The sequence below is a fragment of the Scleropages formosus genome, chromosome 2 (assembly GCF_900964775.1).
Source record: "Scleropages formosus chromosome 2, fSclFor1.1, whole genome shotgun sequence".
Taxonomy (NCBI): Eukaryota; Metazoa; Chordata; class Actinopteri; order Osteoglossiformes; family Osteoglossidae; genus Scleropages; species Scleropages formosus.
Genome location: NC_041807.1, coordinates 12,009,777 through 12,027,451, shown reverse-complemented (window position 1 = coordinate 12,027,451; position 17,675 = coordinate 12,009,777). Strand labels below are relative to the sequence as shown.

The following is a 17,675-nucleotide window of genomic DNA, read 5'->3' as shown; positions in this document are numbered from 1 at the left end:
ACACACACACACACACACACACACACACACACACACACTTTCCGAACCACTTGTCCCATACGGGGTCGCAGGGAACCGGAGCCTACCCGGCAACGGAGGGCGTGGGGCCGGAGGGGACGCACCCAGGACAGGACACCAGTCCATCGCAAGGCACCCCACACGGGACTCAAACCCCAGACCCACTGGAGAGCAGGACCTGGTCCAACGCACTGTGCCACTGTGCCACTGTGCCACTGCACCCCCCCTGGGTAAAAGTAGCTCCTTTAAAAAACAAAGTCCTTTTTGGTTTTTGTTTGTTTTTGGTCTATGTCATTAAGTAAAAACTTCATTGGTGCAAACTCTGCTGGTTGCTGTCAAAGTTTATGACCGTGTTTCTGGTACGTACTTTTCTTGTGTATACAGTGCCACCCCTACAAACGAGTATCCAAGTTCGAGCTGAACGCAGGGAGCAAGTGGAAATGGCACCGTTGCCCACACTAAAATTCTGCCTCAGCTGTGATGGGGACCTGCATCCTCCTTGGCTGAATGGCCACAGTTGCTCAAGAAACTGAAAAGAGACAGGAGCCTATGTCTCCCAGCTGTCCACTCCTTTCTTTTGCTTTCTCTGTGTGCAGCTTCTAGTCAGCACTGAGATGTTTTCCAGACCTTTATCATGCATCCTTTGCCACCTTCTGAACTGCACTAAATGAGTAAATGTAAATTTGTCCCTAACAAGCAATCTTTTATATTGACAATAGGCCATCGACAGGGTACAATGCTTCTCTTTTAGCCATGAGGTTGTGATAGCGTATGCTCTTAACTCAGACATACTGTCATGGTCGGAATCCACTACCACCTTTGAAAGTGGTATAAGATTGCATTTAAGGAAAAGGCCCACCAGTTATTTTATCCTAAATGCTGTGGGTTTGATTGGAGGAGGTGTTGCTTCAAGTATCACATCTCTTCCATAGGACTGCTTCCCGCATTTGTTGACTGTAAAATTGTTCTTTTGGCTAGATACAGTGATATTTATAGTTGCACTCCTCCAATATGGGTCTTGTGACAACAGAAACTTCAGTGATTTTTAGCTAGGATGCACTTGTACAGCACCAGCCTCTTGGCCATCTTCATGCATCTCAGTCTTAAAAGGGGAGAATCAGTCATTTCATGGAGCTTCCAAATGTAGAGTCTGAATAATCTCTAGATTTCATTTCACTTGAAGTCATTGAAAAAAATATATGCTTGCTCTCTGGCACTATCCTCATGGTTCAAATCAGAGAATTAAATCAGAGACTAAGCTCTGCAGAGGAGGTACTAGGAGAACATGGTTGAGTCAAATGGCTACTGTGACAATTGGCAGCCTATGAGGTTTGAATATGATGTGCTCTAAGTGCCATCTTTATGATCGCTTGTCACTCAGGAGTATTGCGTGACACTTTGGGGGTGAATGAAAGGTGAGCCTGCAGTGTGCTTTCCATTACTGGCTGACTTGAACCAGTGAAAACAGTTTGCCTTCTGAAGTACTTTGATTAGATTGATGGAGTCTAGCAGCAGATCTGGATGCATCTTTAACTCTGTAACTAACTGCCACATCTGGGTTAACGTGAACAAGTCCAAATGTGGCCAAATAACACCAATGGGTCTCTTTTATTACACTTCAGGGATTTGGCCTTTGGAAGGATTTTTTGGATTACAGAACTTTATAGAGAACTTGGAATTTGTGAGTTTGCACTCTCTTCTTTAAAGTCTCCTAAAAGTTTTTTTTTCCTTTTTTGACTTTTTATTAACAGCACTGGGTCACAGCAATGCAGATCCAAACAGCAGACCAAGAAATTGCAAATACATCCACAGACATAAGACAAGGGTAAAAGATTAAAGTATTGCAAGGTGGGATCACATACCACTATATGAGGTATTCAAACACTCCAGGATCTTTTCTTGTCTAATTCACTGAAAAACCTACATTTGCAATTGCTTTTATTGTTTAATATGTTTTTTAAAGGGGGTGCAGTGGCGCAGTGGGTTGGGCCACAGTCCTGCTTTCCGGTGGGTCTGGGGTTTGAGTCCCGCTTGGGGTGCCTTGCAATGGACTGGCGTCCTGTCCTGGGTATGTCCCCTCCCCCTCTGACCTTATGCCCTGTGTCACCGGGTAGGCTCCGGTTCCCCGTGACCCCGTATGGGACAAGTGGTTCTGAAAGTGTGTGTGTGTGTGTGTGTGTGTTTTTTAAAACCAATCTAAGAAAGTCTGATGGTCCATGTGATGCATACTTAATCCATCAATTTGATATATTCTGATATGTAGCAAAGTCATTACATAACAGGTGGCTCTATGATGCCATCTTTGATACTGCCGTGTTGGCTATAGAAATTCTAGAGTTTTGGCAGTAAAACCATTGTCAGCAGGGATTTTTCCTACTTTGTGTGCCAAATGGAATAACAGCACAAGGTGATTAAGTTGAATTAAGTTAGACAAAAACCAGCAGCTTACATCCATCCCTTGGGTTGTAGGGATAGATGGTTTAATCCCTACCCAGGAGTCTGTACTGCAGCATTCACAGTTTAAGATCTATCACCCTTTGGAGCAGAGTTATGCAGCTCAGTTTTTAACAGGAGAAGCAAAGGTTAAAATGTTTGCTACAGCACCCCAACAACAGCATTACATATTGGATTCAGACCTAAGATTTTCAGCTCCACAGTGCAAACCAGTACTGACCCCTGCTAGGTTCACACAAACTATTGTAGGGCAGGCTGTTCCTGATGAATCATATAGGACATCTGCGTTCAATTATACAGCAACGCAGCACAGAACAGAGTCTGGCCTGATTGTCTAATTCATCAGCATATGGAGCTGCTGCACTTAATAAAATCACATTAAATAGAAACCAACACCCTTCATTTACACACAACACAATCCCTCTAATCATCTTTGTACTCATAATGAACATAATGGTCCCGGCATTCTGATGTGAGATCAGTGTTCTTTGGCTCAATCCTTACAACATACTGTAAGCTGAGAAACACCATTGCTGTATAAAGATGACACACACACTTGAGCTGTCACCTTGAACCTAGTGCCCTGTAGACACTGCGCTCTCTCGTACCTATGTGTACTTGTATACAGCCCTCCTCTCCCTGTTCTAAGCTCCTAATGAGCACTGGAAAAACCTGACACACATTCCAGCCCAGAATATGAAAGCCATTACTAATGGAAAACAAATATCTCATTCCCAGGCTTTCCAGCTCCAACATAATCCTTCAGCCATCCCCATCTTCTGCTAATCGTACTGTGAAAAGGTTGGAAGTCCTAAGTCGAGTGTCTGCAATGCCTTACATGTGTTTTAACCTCAAAGCAGCCTGCCCTGTTTGCTTTTTCATGGTTTTTGCACCCGTGAATCTACAGTACATTCTTTTTTTTACATGACCTTCTGCTCTGTGATCTTTGAACTCTGGTGTTTCTGTGGGTATTGAGGGATGGCAAGCAGCACAGAATTCTGAGGGAAATGTAACAGTCTGCAGAAGACTATAATTTTTACATTTAAATACAGAGACAAAAGGGTTTTGACAGCTGAGCAGTGCTGTGATGGTTATGGACAAAACAAACATTCAGATAAGGTCACAACAGTGGTGTCACCATAACCAGTTTAATAAAGTGCATCATTTATTCAGCCATACATGCAGTGTCAGGGAGAACTGTGCATCTCCAGTGCTCAATTTTTCTGTGATAGGACATGCTATTTCTGAAATGTGCTGAGGGCACATTGGCTGGAGCATCTTTGTGGCTTTAAGGGAATTTTCATGTTCATTCACGGCTCTCGTACCTTTACAGTGGTATTTTTTAATAAACTGTGTAACAGCAAAGCAAAGAGCTAAAATTCTGAACAGTTAAGTAGCTGGTGTCATTGCAGTAGGATGTGTCACCTGGGCAGTGGTATTGTCCTCAGTGTGAGTGCATCTTTCCATGTCTGCATTGCCCTGTCTTTCTACTTGTTTGGCTGCAGCCTTTTGATGGACACCTTGCTAGAGCAAGAGAAGGATACTTCTATTTTCTACTGGTATCACTTTGAAGCACTTCAGTTCTTTGCAAGCACCTGGCATGTGTTGCTTGAATCCCTGTGTGTGTGTATCCCTAAATGCATGCCAATATTAGTATGTACATGTATATAGAACTATATGTGTAATAATATGTATAGGTATATGTGTATCCAGCATGTATAAATGCATACGTGTGTCTGTAACTGGCAGTTTACCCAACAAATTAGTAATTCATTACGTTGCACATTTATACTGAAAAATTCCCCAGAAGGAATTTCACCTCTCTGTGAGCAGCACTGCAGGCAGATTTGTCCCTGACTGTAAACAGTCAGTGAGACTGACTTTGAGACTGAGCAGCTGTGTTTTGCTGTAGTAGCCTACATGTCTGTGCTCTGAAATTCTGTTTCTAGGCTCTGGAGAACAGTTTATGTGTTCTGCAGGTACCATGCTCAATGGCCAGTGTGAAGGTATTGCAAATGACACAGGAAGTCCAAGTCTTCCCTCTTTACAGAGAAATGTAAAGGGCCTGCATTTCAGTCAATTATGCCTTTTGTGATCATCTCTCATCATCGCCCATCATTCCCATTCTTTGAGACAAGTTGTACCTAAAGCGTCAGGTTTCACGGTGACTCGGGCATGGCATTTTCCCCCTTCAAATACAGCTGTGTGATGACGCAATGTCAGAAGGCCAGCACAAGAAGGAGGAGGAGACCTGTGACATGTAACCTTTGCCCTCACTATAGCTGTTACAGCTATGGAAAATTAGTTTCCTGCCCCATGTTTTGGATTACTTTGACAGTTGAGATATTGTTCTGTTCATTAGAACTGCCCTTGGCAGAATGTCAACACATGCGACCACATTGTTTCCTGTTTGGGTTTCTACATGTCGCAGCTCCACAGCATAATTGTGAGCCGGCATGAAAATGATCAAGTCCGAGACCTGAGTTCCCACCTTAAAATGCTGCTCTGAGGGGGGGGTGTTGTTGGGGGCGGGGGAACAATGTGTCTGCTTAATGCATGACTCCGTCTGGAGAGGCAGAACAGCATCGTCTCCTTTAGCCTGACGGACAATGTTTTGGTGACGGAGTGTGGTATCACCTACGACTCAATGGATGACTACCTTTGGAGAGAGTGTGATATCGTATTCTGCAGCTCAGTGAAGGACTCTATGCAGAGAAGGAATATGGTATCACCTCCTGTTGTTCCGTCTGTGACTCTCCTTGGTACAGGAATGGGGTATCACCACCTCCTGTTTGATGTGTACAAAACAGATAAAAATATTTAGTTATGCTTAGTCTCTTCCAGGATATGGTTCATAACTAAACCTTTTTAACCACATTTATGTCAATTAAACCATGCTTCTTCAAGCCAAGGTCATGCCTTAAAATTAATATCTGTAATTATAATTTTATTAATTAGATTTATATTATAATTAATTAGATATGGACAGGGAAGGTGATAGGACGTGTCTCACAAAGGAACTTTGAAGTAATAGGGGATCGGAGGTGATCTGATTAGTGAGGTCATGCTTACTAGAGATTGATGGTAAAAGAAGAATTTATCACACATTATACAGCACCCTGCTCTCCAGAAAGCGAATGAAGAATGATTTCCTGCCCAAGTGTGGCTGCCCTGCAAGTAAAACCGACTCTTGAGTGAAAGTGCAGCAGACCAGCATGAGACCCTTTGAGACATGACACTAAACTCTGAAGCCAAACATCTTCTATCGAAAGTCATTGCGAGAGTTCAGTTTCGACTGCTGCTTAGCAATCAGCACAACTCCTACCTGTGCAGAAAGTTAAGTTTTCTCTTTTTTTTCTTCTTTTGCTATAATAGTAATTACTCATTGGCTTGTTGGAGGGGCATGGTGTAGCAGTTGTTGCTGGAACTTCATAGTTCCTGACTTGTGCGTTGGGATAGGGATTTGAATCTGGTTTTGTCTATGTGAAGTTAGCATGTTTTCCTCATGTTTCCATGGGTTTCTTCTAGGCGTTCTAAAGACATGTTTCAAGTGAACTGATGACTCCAGATTGGCATTAGTATGTGAGTTAATGCATGGGTGACTGAGTGTTTCTGACTGCCCTGTGATGGATTGGGGTCCCATCCAAGGTATACCCTGCCTTGCGCTCTTGTTTCCAGGCAAGCCTCCTGACCACCATTGCCCTGCACTGAACAAGTGGTTTTTAATAATGGATGAATAGAAGGAATTCATTCTTTAGTTCACGTTTAACCAAGACAGATAAACACATAACATGTTCTTATGCGCTGAGGTACTTTACTGGAGCAATTCAGGGAAATGATATTGACACAGGGTTTCAAGCCAGCAACTTTCAAGCTTCAAGCCTCCGTCCTTGACCTCAACACTGTCTGGTGCCCTGATCGAACTTTTCCTTCAAATGCAGTTTTTGTTTATTCTCCAAGAAAATCTTTCTGAGATTAATTAAAAGAGACTACACTGGGGACATAGCTAGGGGATGTGGTGTTCCCTTCTAATAAATAAACAAGACTAATTTGTTTCCTCAAATATTTGTGGATGACTCTTCTGAACACTAGTGCTGGTATTTTTGGTCCCACAATACCTGACTAGTTGTTACGCTCCTGGATGACAGTGCTTGCTCTCCTTTTCTCTCTAACACCACCCTACAGCATATTGCTATGTGCTGCGTGGATCATTTCTTCACCTGTGAGGTTGCTGATGGTTAGCATTTGAAGATCAGGTGTCCACACAGGGGGGGCGCAGTGGGTTGGACCGGGTCCTGCTCTCCGGTGGGTCTGGGGTTCGATTCCCGCTTGGGGTGTCTTGTGATGGACTGGCGTCCCGTCCTGGGTGTGTCCCCTCCCCCTCTGGCCTTACGCCCTGAGTTGCCGGGTGGGCTCTGGTTCCCCGTGACCCCGTGTGGGACGGGCGGTTCAGAAAATGTGTGTGTGTGTGTGTGTGTGTGTGTGTGTGTCCACACAGACTGAGATCTCCACTAGGCATTCTATTGCACAGCCTTCTCCGAAGTACCATTAAAATGCTCCTGCACTTGGCCCTGTACAACCCGCTGGAAGGCACTTGAATGTTAAAGAATGGATTTTTTAAAGCGTGATGAAACCAGCGAATGAGAAGAAGCTTTGAATGTAACTGCTTCATACTGTGTGCAATTGGATATTAGGCCTTAGCTTTAACCAAACCATTAAGGTTTTTTATTTTGTTGGTTTAGATTAAGTGGAAAAATGAAGAACCATCCAAAAACAGCTGAAACACAATATATGTGGGCGTACAGCTCTAGGCAAAATTAAAGGAATCAAACAACTTGTAAATAATAGAGGGGAAGTATTGTAGAACATAGAAACATGACTGTGACCATTATATCATCAATCCATCCGCTACACTCTCCAAAATGCATTATTTCAGTAAAAGGAATTTTGGATTCTGTGGGTGGTAATTTTAAACAGTCTGTGTATGGTGGACGCTGATATTTACATTCAGTGTGTGCCTGTGTTTAAAGTGGATAGATGTAAATGATGTAGAAAAGGAATATCTTTCTTCCAAGTCTTGTCCAAGAGCTGGGACATGGTATGTATTTTCTCATCTGTTTAATGCAGAGGCGAAAGAACTTGTGAGGATTTGGCCAATAGTACATAGTAAAATTATTAAAAAATGTTAAGGGGCACATTGACTGAACACTCCAGTGCCCCCCCCCATTGTTATGACTTTAGTGTAATGGACTGTAAAAGGTTGCCAGTTGTCACGTATGATGTTTTTATGTGCTTTTGTGATGTAACCATAATAACAGGAGTTTTCAGACATCTAAAGGAACATTATAGCCAGCGCTTTAAGAGCATTCAGCCATGAGTGCGGTGTTTCTACTTTTGCTCAGAGAGCGGTGCACTGTCATCAACAGGATGTGGTCTCTGGCACAGAGCAGAAGCACAGACACCTTTACCATCCCTTCACAATGGCTGCACTGTTCTCCTGGGGCTCGCTGTCACCAGCACGCGTTGTCCGATTTTAGCCTTTGTGAGAATTCACACAAACACACATCTACCGATCACGGTAGTTCTGTGGCCAAGTGCTGGAAAAGCAAGCTTGACTTCTCTGAAGCTTCCACTATGGTTGGTGCTTTTGCTGTGATTCCTTGTTCCTACTTTTGTTAGTCGATACCTGATGAAAATGTCATTCGGTTTCAAACACAGGAACAGGTGACAGAGTGGAAAAGCTTATGCAGATTAAGTAGTTGGTACACATCAGGTGGACACTGCTGACTGGGGGGGTGACACTGACAGCAATGAAAGGGAATAGCTAACAGTGGAGGTGTGCAGCGGTCCGGAGGGAGACTGGGTGGGTTTAGGGAAGTGGGGACAGCCGTCGGAGCCGCTCCGTCTTCACACGACCGCAAAGTGGAGAATAGTCGCGCAGGGCTTTAAAAGGCTGCGGCTACAAAGCGGAGCCGCGGATGCGGGACTGAGTGCGGGGGGCGGAGGGAGACACGCGACGAGCTCTCATCGCTGACGGAGGCAGGGCCACACATCGCATCACACCGATCGGCACGGCACGGCACGGCACGACAGAGCGAGCGCTGCTACCCCTGCTGTCTGCACCCGTTAGTCAACCATGGTGTCTATCATGTCGGATCTGGACCCTCTCAAAGGCTGGAATGTGCTAAGGTAAGACAGCCCCGCCTGACAGCCCGCCGCACGTTAGCGTTCTCTCTCCTGTCCGAACGGGCGGGACACGCGCTATGTTTTCGCCCATTTAGCAGTGTTGCTTTCAGACGAGGTGTGTGAGGATCGCTCTTCGCGCGCACACACAGGTTACAGCAGAAGGGTGCCGCGCTGTCACTTCGCGGTGTTTCCTGCGTGCGACGCGGCTGCAGTCCTGTCTGTCTCGAGCGCGGCGTTAATGGGGCGGCACGATCTGTGCTCGCGCCACAGGGCTCAGTCACTTCCTGCTCACACGCCGCACAAACTGCTCACTTGTTTGACAACTTCACGCGCGTCTATCCGTGTGTCCGAAATGAGGCGAAACTTCGACCCCGTTCAGATTCCCAACTTCGGGCTGTGTCTCTAGAGACCGCGCGAAAATGGACACATGTTACTTTGCGCGCGAGCGTGCGGGGTCGAGCGCCACCACAGCGAAACAAGTGTGTGAGCGTACGGAACCCCGAGGCGAGGTGTGCATCACGTGTTCTTTTTCAACATTCGCGTTCAGACGTAAGATTAACGGAATCGCGGAAAAGTGGCTTATCCTTGTTTAGTTATACACAACTTAATTCGCTGAAACATCATGTGTTTCAGTGAAGTACTCGCAAAGACACCTTTACAAACACATGATGTAGTGAGCGAAAAGGGGAACTTGGAGAACTTTAAATGGAATGTTTCGCTTCCCCCCCCCCTCCACGCGATTTTTTTGTATTCCGTTCTCCAAAATGACGCTGAAGCGCGCGCGCGAGCACGCTGCAGAGTGACTGGCAGCGCAGTCCTTGCGCCCTCGGGAGAGACGGAGTGCGGGACGGGTCGGCATGCCGTCCGCTCTACTACAGCCAGCACATCCTCCAAGTGTTGCTTTATGCTTTTACGCCACTCGTGTAAACTGTCATGCTGTCCTGAACACTTCTGAATCATAATTATTAGTAGTTATTGCAATAATTATTATTGAGTAGCGCTGCTGTCTCACAGTGCCTGGGTGGTGCAAGAGGACATGGGGTCCGATCCCCGCTCAGTCTCTGCGGAGTTTGCATTTCTCCCTGTGTCCATGTGGGTTTCCTCCCACACTCCAAAGACATGCTGTTCAGGTTCATCCATAGTGTGTGAGTGACAGAGAGAGTGTGTTTCACTGATGTATGGATGAGTGACCCATTGTAACTAGTGTATGATCTAGCAGTGTAAGTAACAAATAAGTTTTGTGGGCTGATACTACAAAGAGTTCATTGGAAGTCGCTTTGGAGAAAAGCATCTGCTAAATAAATAAGTGTAAATGTAGTAATAATAATAATTATTATTGTACATGTTCACTGGGGGGGTGCGGTGGTGCACCGGGTTTGGCCTGTGCCTGCTCTCTGGCGGGTCTGGGGTTCGAGTCCCACTTGGGGTGCCTTACAACGGACTGGCGTCCCGTCCTGGGTGTGTCCCCTCCCCCTCCAGCCTTGCACCCTGTGTTGCTGGGTTAGGTTCCAGCTCACCGCAACCCTGCTTGGGATAAGTGGTTTCAGTCAGTGTGTGTGTTCACTAAGCTATTGGTGTTGTCCAAAGAAGTATCTTTTAAAGAACTCAGATCGCATAGGCATGGCATAGCGTGTGGTTGTCATGGTTATTGCATTTTAAAAAAAAAAAAAAAAAACCTTCAATGTGCTGGGTACTTTTTTGACAGGATATAGAGATGAATAGTAGCTTCCCTATTGCAGCTTCTTTTAATTGAGGAACATTTTTCATGAGATCTAAAAATGAGGGGACAGGCCTCTGTGCAGTTTTTAAAAAATTCACCCTTCATGTATTTTAAGTTTTTTAAATTTGCTGCAGGTTGTTGTGTCAGGTGCCTAATCGTTGAACCTCCAGCTTCCTTGAGTACATATTATATGTGCTGTGTCTCCGTAGATGTTCTAGCAGACAGCTGCCCCTTTCTCTTGCCTCAGGCCACCTGGGCTATGCAGGAAAAGTGATAAGTTCTGGAGAAACAGGCGGCTGTTTTATTGGAGAAAGGCTAAACAGCCATGGTACTTGCAGCGGTGTTACACTGTTGAAAGACCGTATTCGTGAATCTGTAAGAGCCAAAGACCCAGAGCAGGTGTCAACAGAAGAGTCTTGGGTGAAATGTGTGACTGATATTACAAATTACAAGTTTGATAAGATACATCAAAAAGGGAACACATTACTTCTCTGGGCTTAATCAAAGACACTTTTGTCGCTGCCAGCGACCTGCTTGAAATCGAAGAGTGTATTAGGGCCACTATTCATCTGCAAAGCCACTGGACTCTGGTGACTTTTGACATCACTGCGCTGGTGTAATTAATCCATTTAATAGCCTCGCCTCTTCATGTCAGCATGGGATTTGAACTCTTGTGCACAGTGAGATAAGCATCCGCTCCTTCCATCTCCCTAATTATTTAGATGAGACGATAAGTGTTGGATGGCTGCATGGCTGCCGTGTCGGTTGCAAACCCTAGCGCAATCTCCAGGATCACACGGGCGGCTGTCCCCTTTGGCGGGAGCATGTGCGTAAGCCTCGCCGTAGGACAAGCCCCCTCCCATCCCAGGCCTCATGTCAGCTCCACTGCCCAGCTCTCACAGGAGAACCTTCCATGACCCCATCGCTCCATCCCATTCCAGCTTCTAGGTCTCATGGCAGTAGTTCTGATGCTTTTTTTTGGGGTGTATGTGTGTAACTTTTTATTATAATGACTTAGGGTTGTAATCCTTTAGCAAATTGTTTAATTTAGGTTTGGTGACTGAACAGTCTTTGTGTGGTTTGCATGATAATTATACTTTTCAAGTTCACATTCAAGGTAAGCACAAGATGCTCCTAGGACTAGCGAAGGCAGTTTGGCTATGTTTAAGGTGGCCACTTCTTAGGTGTTATAAAATCCATCCATCCATCCATCCATCCATCCATCCATCCATTGTCAGCAACCACCTGTTCTGAGCGGGTCGCTGCGAGCCAGAGCCTACCTGGCAACGCAGGGCGCAGGGCCGAGGGGGGAGGGGACACACCCGGGGGGGACACCAGTCCATCACAGGGCACCCCAAGCAGGGCTCGAACCCCAGATGTGCCACACAGCAGGCACAGGGCAAACCCCCCATGCCCCCATGCCCTCCACCCCTCCTATGTAATCCAAAAGTACTATTTAATACCTTGGAAAATTGGGCTAACAATTGAAGTGTGCCTTGGTGGAGCAAAGTGAGTGATGGGTTTGGTGGTGGTGATGGTCTAGCGCTTGGGCTACAGGCACAGATAAATGAACTTGAGACACGGGGCAAGAATAAAACGAAGCCAAGCACAATTTATAAATGTGGAACGGGAGATGTGCCAGGTTTTATGAGGTAGTGCAAGCCCATGTGGTCACTTTGTACCTCCCCTGAGGTACAACTCTCCTCAGCTCAGGAGCCACGCTATCCTGCTGTACAGTGAAGTGACCGCAAGAGAGGAAAAATCTCTTTAATAGCCAAAAACAGATGAAATGGCAAAATGCGGAAATAAACATCAATAGTGCCTTTTTTTCTGTCTGATTTTTAAGCTCCTCCAAGGTATGCATGCCTCTTCAGAATGAATCCTTGGCTTGTTTCTCTTTGGGAGAAAAGTATAAAGGAACAGTAGTAGATTTTCATGCACTTTTGAAAGCACAATGTACTGAGAATAATTAGTTTACTGATTTATAATACAGGACTACTTCCTTGCTGTCCAGGGAGCAAGCTGGAGAGGAGGCTCAAAGAGTAACACTGCTTCTAATGATCTTCCACGCACAGGGAACAGCTCTGGCCCCGAATGTTTTGCCATTAATTGGCTCCCAGCCCATTGCAGTTATGACTGAGATATTGGCAGGACCGCTGCTTATAATGGATGATGTCATTGCACTTGGTGCTGGGGGGTAAGAGATGAATCCACTTCCCTTGTCCAAGTACAGAGGCAGCAAGTCGTGACTGTGGAGAAGGTGGCAAATTCTTGTTCTCCTGGATCGGACTGTCTCGGCCGTCTGACGTTCAGTCGACTTTGGTGGGGCTGTCACTCGTGAACGGAGCTTTTGTGGACAGTGCACAGAGTGTGATTCGACTTGCTGGTTAAGATGTGTACTGATGTGGGTTTGGCTCTCTGCCCTGTCACCCTCAGCCAGAATGATCCCATGTGTCTGAGACAGCCTCTCCCCTGACCTTCACAAGAGCCGGCCCTGACTGTGAGCTGGAGCAGCTATTGCATCTTTATGCTGACAGTATGTGTTTTACATTTACATTTATGTATTTAGCAGACGCTTTTCTCCAAAGTGACTTCCAATTAACTCTATGTAGTGTTATGAGCCCACACACCTTATTCACCAAGGTGACTTACACTGCTAGATACACTACTTACAATGGGTCACTCATCCTCATCCATACATCAGTGGAACACACTATGGGTGAACCTGAACAGCATGTCTTTGGACTGTGGGAGGAAACCCACGCAGACACAGGGAGAACATGCAAACTCCACACAGAATGAACAGGGATCGAACCCATGTCCTCTCACACCAGCTACTCGCTATGCCATCCATGCCGTGATTTCAACACATGGAAAATCTTTACATGGCAGAGTCTCCCGCTGACTTTTTGAACACATGCAATATGAGTGGTTTGTTCATCTGCTCTCATCCAGTCTTCACACTTTGTGCTTTAGTGAAGTAGGGAAACTCAGTTTGTCTGCTTGGTCTAGGTGCTCAAGTGCTAGGGGGTGTTGGGTCATGGTAATCTAGTGATATATGGACAAGCACATTCATTACTCTATTTCCTCCCTCAATCATGTGTTTTGCTTGGTCTGTTGCTTTCTGAGAAATGTTCTTTGTACTTTGATATAATTTCCTGACAAGAGGGGTTAAGTTCTCCTGTAGGCTGACGTGCAAAGAAGGAAGGTCCTCATTAGAGGTATGCAGGTGGATAAATTCACGGGTGATTACAATGTAGTTTGTAGGCAAATTAATCTGGAGGACGTTTAATATTGTTCTTGCTTTTCACTGAATAAGAATGTCCTTGTGTAATGAACTATAACTGAAAATACTGAAAACCTCCACTCTACATGACAGACGTCCTCTTCAGTGTACATTTAATCTGTGGCTTTGTCTGTGGGTTTAAATCTCAATGTATTCTGTGAACACCCCATAATATTCTGAATTGGCTTTGTGTCATTCTGACACATCAACGATTTTGCATGTCTTTTAAAGTGGTTTCACAGTTTTCAGAAAAATCTTAAGCAAAACCAGCTGTTGGGTCAGAAAGGATCAGGGTTTTGCCAGTTGGTGATGAAATATGTTTTCTCTGAGGCTTGGCTCCGCAGTGGAGCTGTAATTAGATTGAAGTGACTCTGGGGTTGTGTTTCCTCCGAGGAATGCACTCGTCGTGTTTGGAGCTTGCTCTTGGTTTAATGGTTGGCTTAATGGGCGCAGGGCTGGGAAGAACACCCGTGGTGGAACGCTGAAGAATGTATGGCCCATGGTTCAACACTCATATGGTGGAGGAAAACCCCCAGCTGAACTCATCCAGCGTAGGCACTTTTTCTGTATGCTTCTCCTGCTTTGGCTGCCGCAACTCTATCCAGTGCAAACGAGAAGTATTTCTACTAGAGTGAACTGCTTTTTATTAATTTTATTACTCTTCCTTTCTGTTTACATAAATGCTCCATAAGTTGCCGTGGTTACTAAACAATATTAGCTATAGATTATAGCACTGTAGGAACTCATCATTTGCTCCATCAAAAACGTTGGATCAGCTCTTGCTGGGCTCGGCCGTGTGTTTCTGCTGCAGTTATTTCCAGAGTCCTCCTGGAGAAGGATCCCCAGTCCCTCCCTGGAGAGTGTCATTCCTCCGTACTTGGCGAGACCCTTGGGCCGAGCTCTCTCTGCATAAAACGCTCGCTATGTCCTTTACAGGACACCCTTTGTGTGGACTATTGGGGTCTGCTCAGAGTCTGAATAAGTGCATGTTATTGGAGGCATGAGAGCAGTACCTTACAGCAGGAGGAAACCCACATGACAGTGTATGTGAATGTTTGTCAGTGTCAGATGTTTTAATCAGCTATTTGCTGCCACTGTAAAGATTCTGCCTTTCAACCAGATGCTTGCAGCTCCCTGGAGGTTCCTTGCTTTATTAGCCAAGGTATTTCACATGAATTCACCCACTACAATATTCAGGGATATACACAGAAACACACACACACACACACACACATTGCCTGAAACCGCTTGTCCCAAGTAGGGTCTTGGCAAGCTGGAGCCTAACCCAGTAACACAGGGTGTAAGGCTGGAGGGGGAGGGGACACACCCAGGATGAGATGCCAGTCCATCACAAGGTACCCCAAGCAGGACTCGAACCCCAGACCCACCAGAGAGCAGGGCCAAATCTGCTGTGCCACCACGCTCCCTTCAGGTTTAATTGTAACTCTGCATAAAAGCATCAGCTAATAAGTAATACTGATGAAAGCAGGAGGAATGCAGCAGATATGTCAGTGAATATGTCAGACTTTGCTGGGAGACTATGTGGAAACGGAAGGATTACAGGTTCTGGTGTCATGTGCTCTGTCATGCTGTGAGATGGTTTATTTATCCAGACCACAAAGCGGCAGCTCTTTCTGCTAGTCAGTCTCCAACACATCTCCTGCAGCTCTCCACCATGGTCTTCAACTTCGTTCAGATGAGCACTCACCTCTTTTCATCCTGGTTTCCCTCCCTTCACTTGCAAAGACAGATAATTGTGGTAATATTTTGCAAGCACTCTAGATTCCAGCCACCTCAGGTCTGCTGTGAGTACTGATTATTCAGTTGGTACATTTTGTAGAAACGTTCAGTCATCCAATGTCTTGGAAAGCAGAAGAAAATCTGAATTATAGCTAGTGCCACAAGTTTATTGTGTGGGGGGAAAAGGCCCCAAAACTCCTAGGAAGTCCATTTGAAGTGCCCAAGAAGGCCGACATGTGGACAGGAAAAGCCTGGTTCCTTTTGAGTTCCCTGTGTTCTGTTACATTGGTGTCAGTGCCTCCAGCTGCATTTGCCACACTGTGATGTGGCTCTTTTTGGTGGTTCCCTCCCTCCATTACTGGAGACCACTTGACCTCTTGACCTTTGGCCTGCCATGGACCAACCATTGCTTCAGCTCCATTGCTGAAGGGATCAACAGGGCGACTTAAAGATGTGACCAATCTGACTCTTTAGTCTTGTCTTCTAATTTTTTTTTTTTTACACATTTCCTCTGGCCTTCCATTTGCGGGGCTTCATTGACTCCCATTAAGAAATGTTTGTGGAAACCCTTAATGACATGGTGGAAGCAGTTGTTAAATACAAATGTAAGTGCCCTGGGCTTGCACTAATCTCCTCAATGCATTCTTCTCCAAGGAAACGAAGGAAACAACTTCATCATTAACAGCCAAAAGAAACATGTGGCACATTTTAAGAGGGAAAGGTAGTTTTCTAGCTGCGGTTACCCAGTTGACTTAAAGCTGCTGTCACACGAAGAGTGGACCTGCTCTTCATCCTGTGTGCTGGGGTGAGGTTTTCACAGTCGCAGAATGAAGAGCTGCTAGGGAGGCCTACTGCCTTTGTTGCTCCTACAGACCGTTTATTGAAAGGGTTTAAAAATGGGCTTATAGTTAAATCAGCCTTTGTTACATGGTAATCGTTTTCACTTAATCTATAATTAATCCTCTTCAACTGATGTCTCAGATGGGAGGTGCTGAGTCTTCCACGTTTATTCTTTTATTTTCGTTTCATCGTTTCTTCGAAGCATTTAGCCAGATGGCTTCAACTATGTCCATAGTAAATAAGGAAAAGTACATATAATCATTAGGAATTTTGCTGTGGTAATTAATCCATTGGCTGTGCAAAACAAGACTTGGAATTAAAAATTTCAATGTGTAAGTGAAGCCAGTGAAACCTTGGAGATCCACCTGCTTTGCTCTGTGTATCCGGTGCACCTCTCTGATGGTAAAATTCATCCAAATGCCACCACTGATTTATATTTAGCTCTGGCAGCTGAAGTGTTTCTGCTTTCACTGTCAAAAAAAGCAACAGGTGCAAACCAAATTGAAAATATGCTAATTTATGCAAATGTCCCATTGGAGGGGACTCTGAGAGCGGCTGGACGTGGATTAGAGCTGTTACTGCGGACATTAGAGTCCATTTTGTTGTGGCAACCCATGGCATGAAGGCATTCACCTCCATTTCACTGGGCATGGTACAGTAGGGACAGGGGTGGGACTGGCAAACCAGGTTGGACCTGACCCTCAATTTATCACTACATGTTGTGGTAGAAGCAACTTAGAAAAATTAATGCCTGGCGATGCCTGCAAAGTCTTCAACTCATGCATGTGTGAAGCACCTCAGACATATCTACAAAGGATTTACAGCGGGTGAAGACAGTGATCACCTTCGTATAGGTGGCCCACTTACAACTTGATAGGAGGTGATGAACTTCCGTCACTTCTTCAGACAGAGCTCCAAGCTAAATGTAGAACTTCATTGTGCGGTTAAAATCACATGGAGTCGACGGCATTTAAAGCGCACTTTACCACCCGTTCCATTTTTGGGCCATGTTGATTAATGCTCACTTTAGTGACAGTGCTCATAATTACTCATTCTTGCTCACATCTCTGACTGAACTCTCAGCCTACCAATAACATTTGCGTCTGCGCAGACGGCTTAGCTAACGTGTGCGCGTTACTTACATGCTGACATTTAATAAGTAATTTTCATTAATGATTAGCAAATAAAGACATGAGTGCATACAAGTGTGGTTACTGGTGGGACCTTCGATCCCTAACCCTGACATTAACCAAGCTATGACTCTTAACACCTTGTCAGTACAAGGCCACTGTTACAATTAGGCAGTTTCTATCACACTCTTTTTCTCAGAATTGTTACACACTGCAATACTTGAACATTGCAATCTGCTGAGAAGGTCACAGCCCGTCTGGCTTCCGCAGTGTTGTATCCTCTACCCATGAATTAGGTGAG

At 45.3% G+C, this 17,675-nt stretch overlaps 1 protein-coding gene across 8 annotated transcripts in view; it reads left to right on the top strand.

The window, feature by feature from the left end:
* Positions 1–8,286: 8,286 nt before the first annotated feature.
* The window catches only part of LOC108931513 (CUGBP Elav-like family member 2), a 76,683-nt gene continuing 67,294 nt past the window's right edge, over positions 8,287–17,675 (top strand). For 5 of the 8 annotated variants that reach the window (XM_029248578.1, XM_029248574.1, XM_029248564.1 and 2 more), the window contains exon 1: positions 8,319–8,661. In XM_029248578.1, the coding sequence (XP_029104411.1) occupies positions 8,609–8,661 (53 nt within the window). In that variant the 5' untranslated portion in view covers positions 8,319–8,608. Of the gene's footprint in view, positions 8,662–12,818; positions 12,915–17,675 lie in introns of those variants that run through there. The other 3 variants (XM_029248587.1, XM_029248563.1, XM_029248584.1) reach the window with 3 other exon arrangements.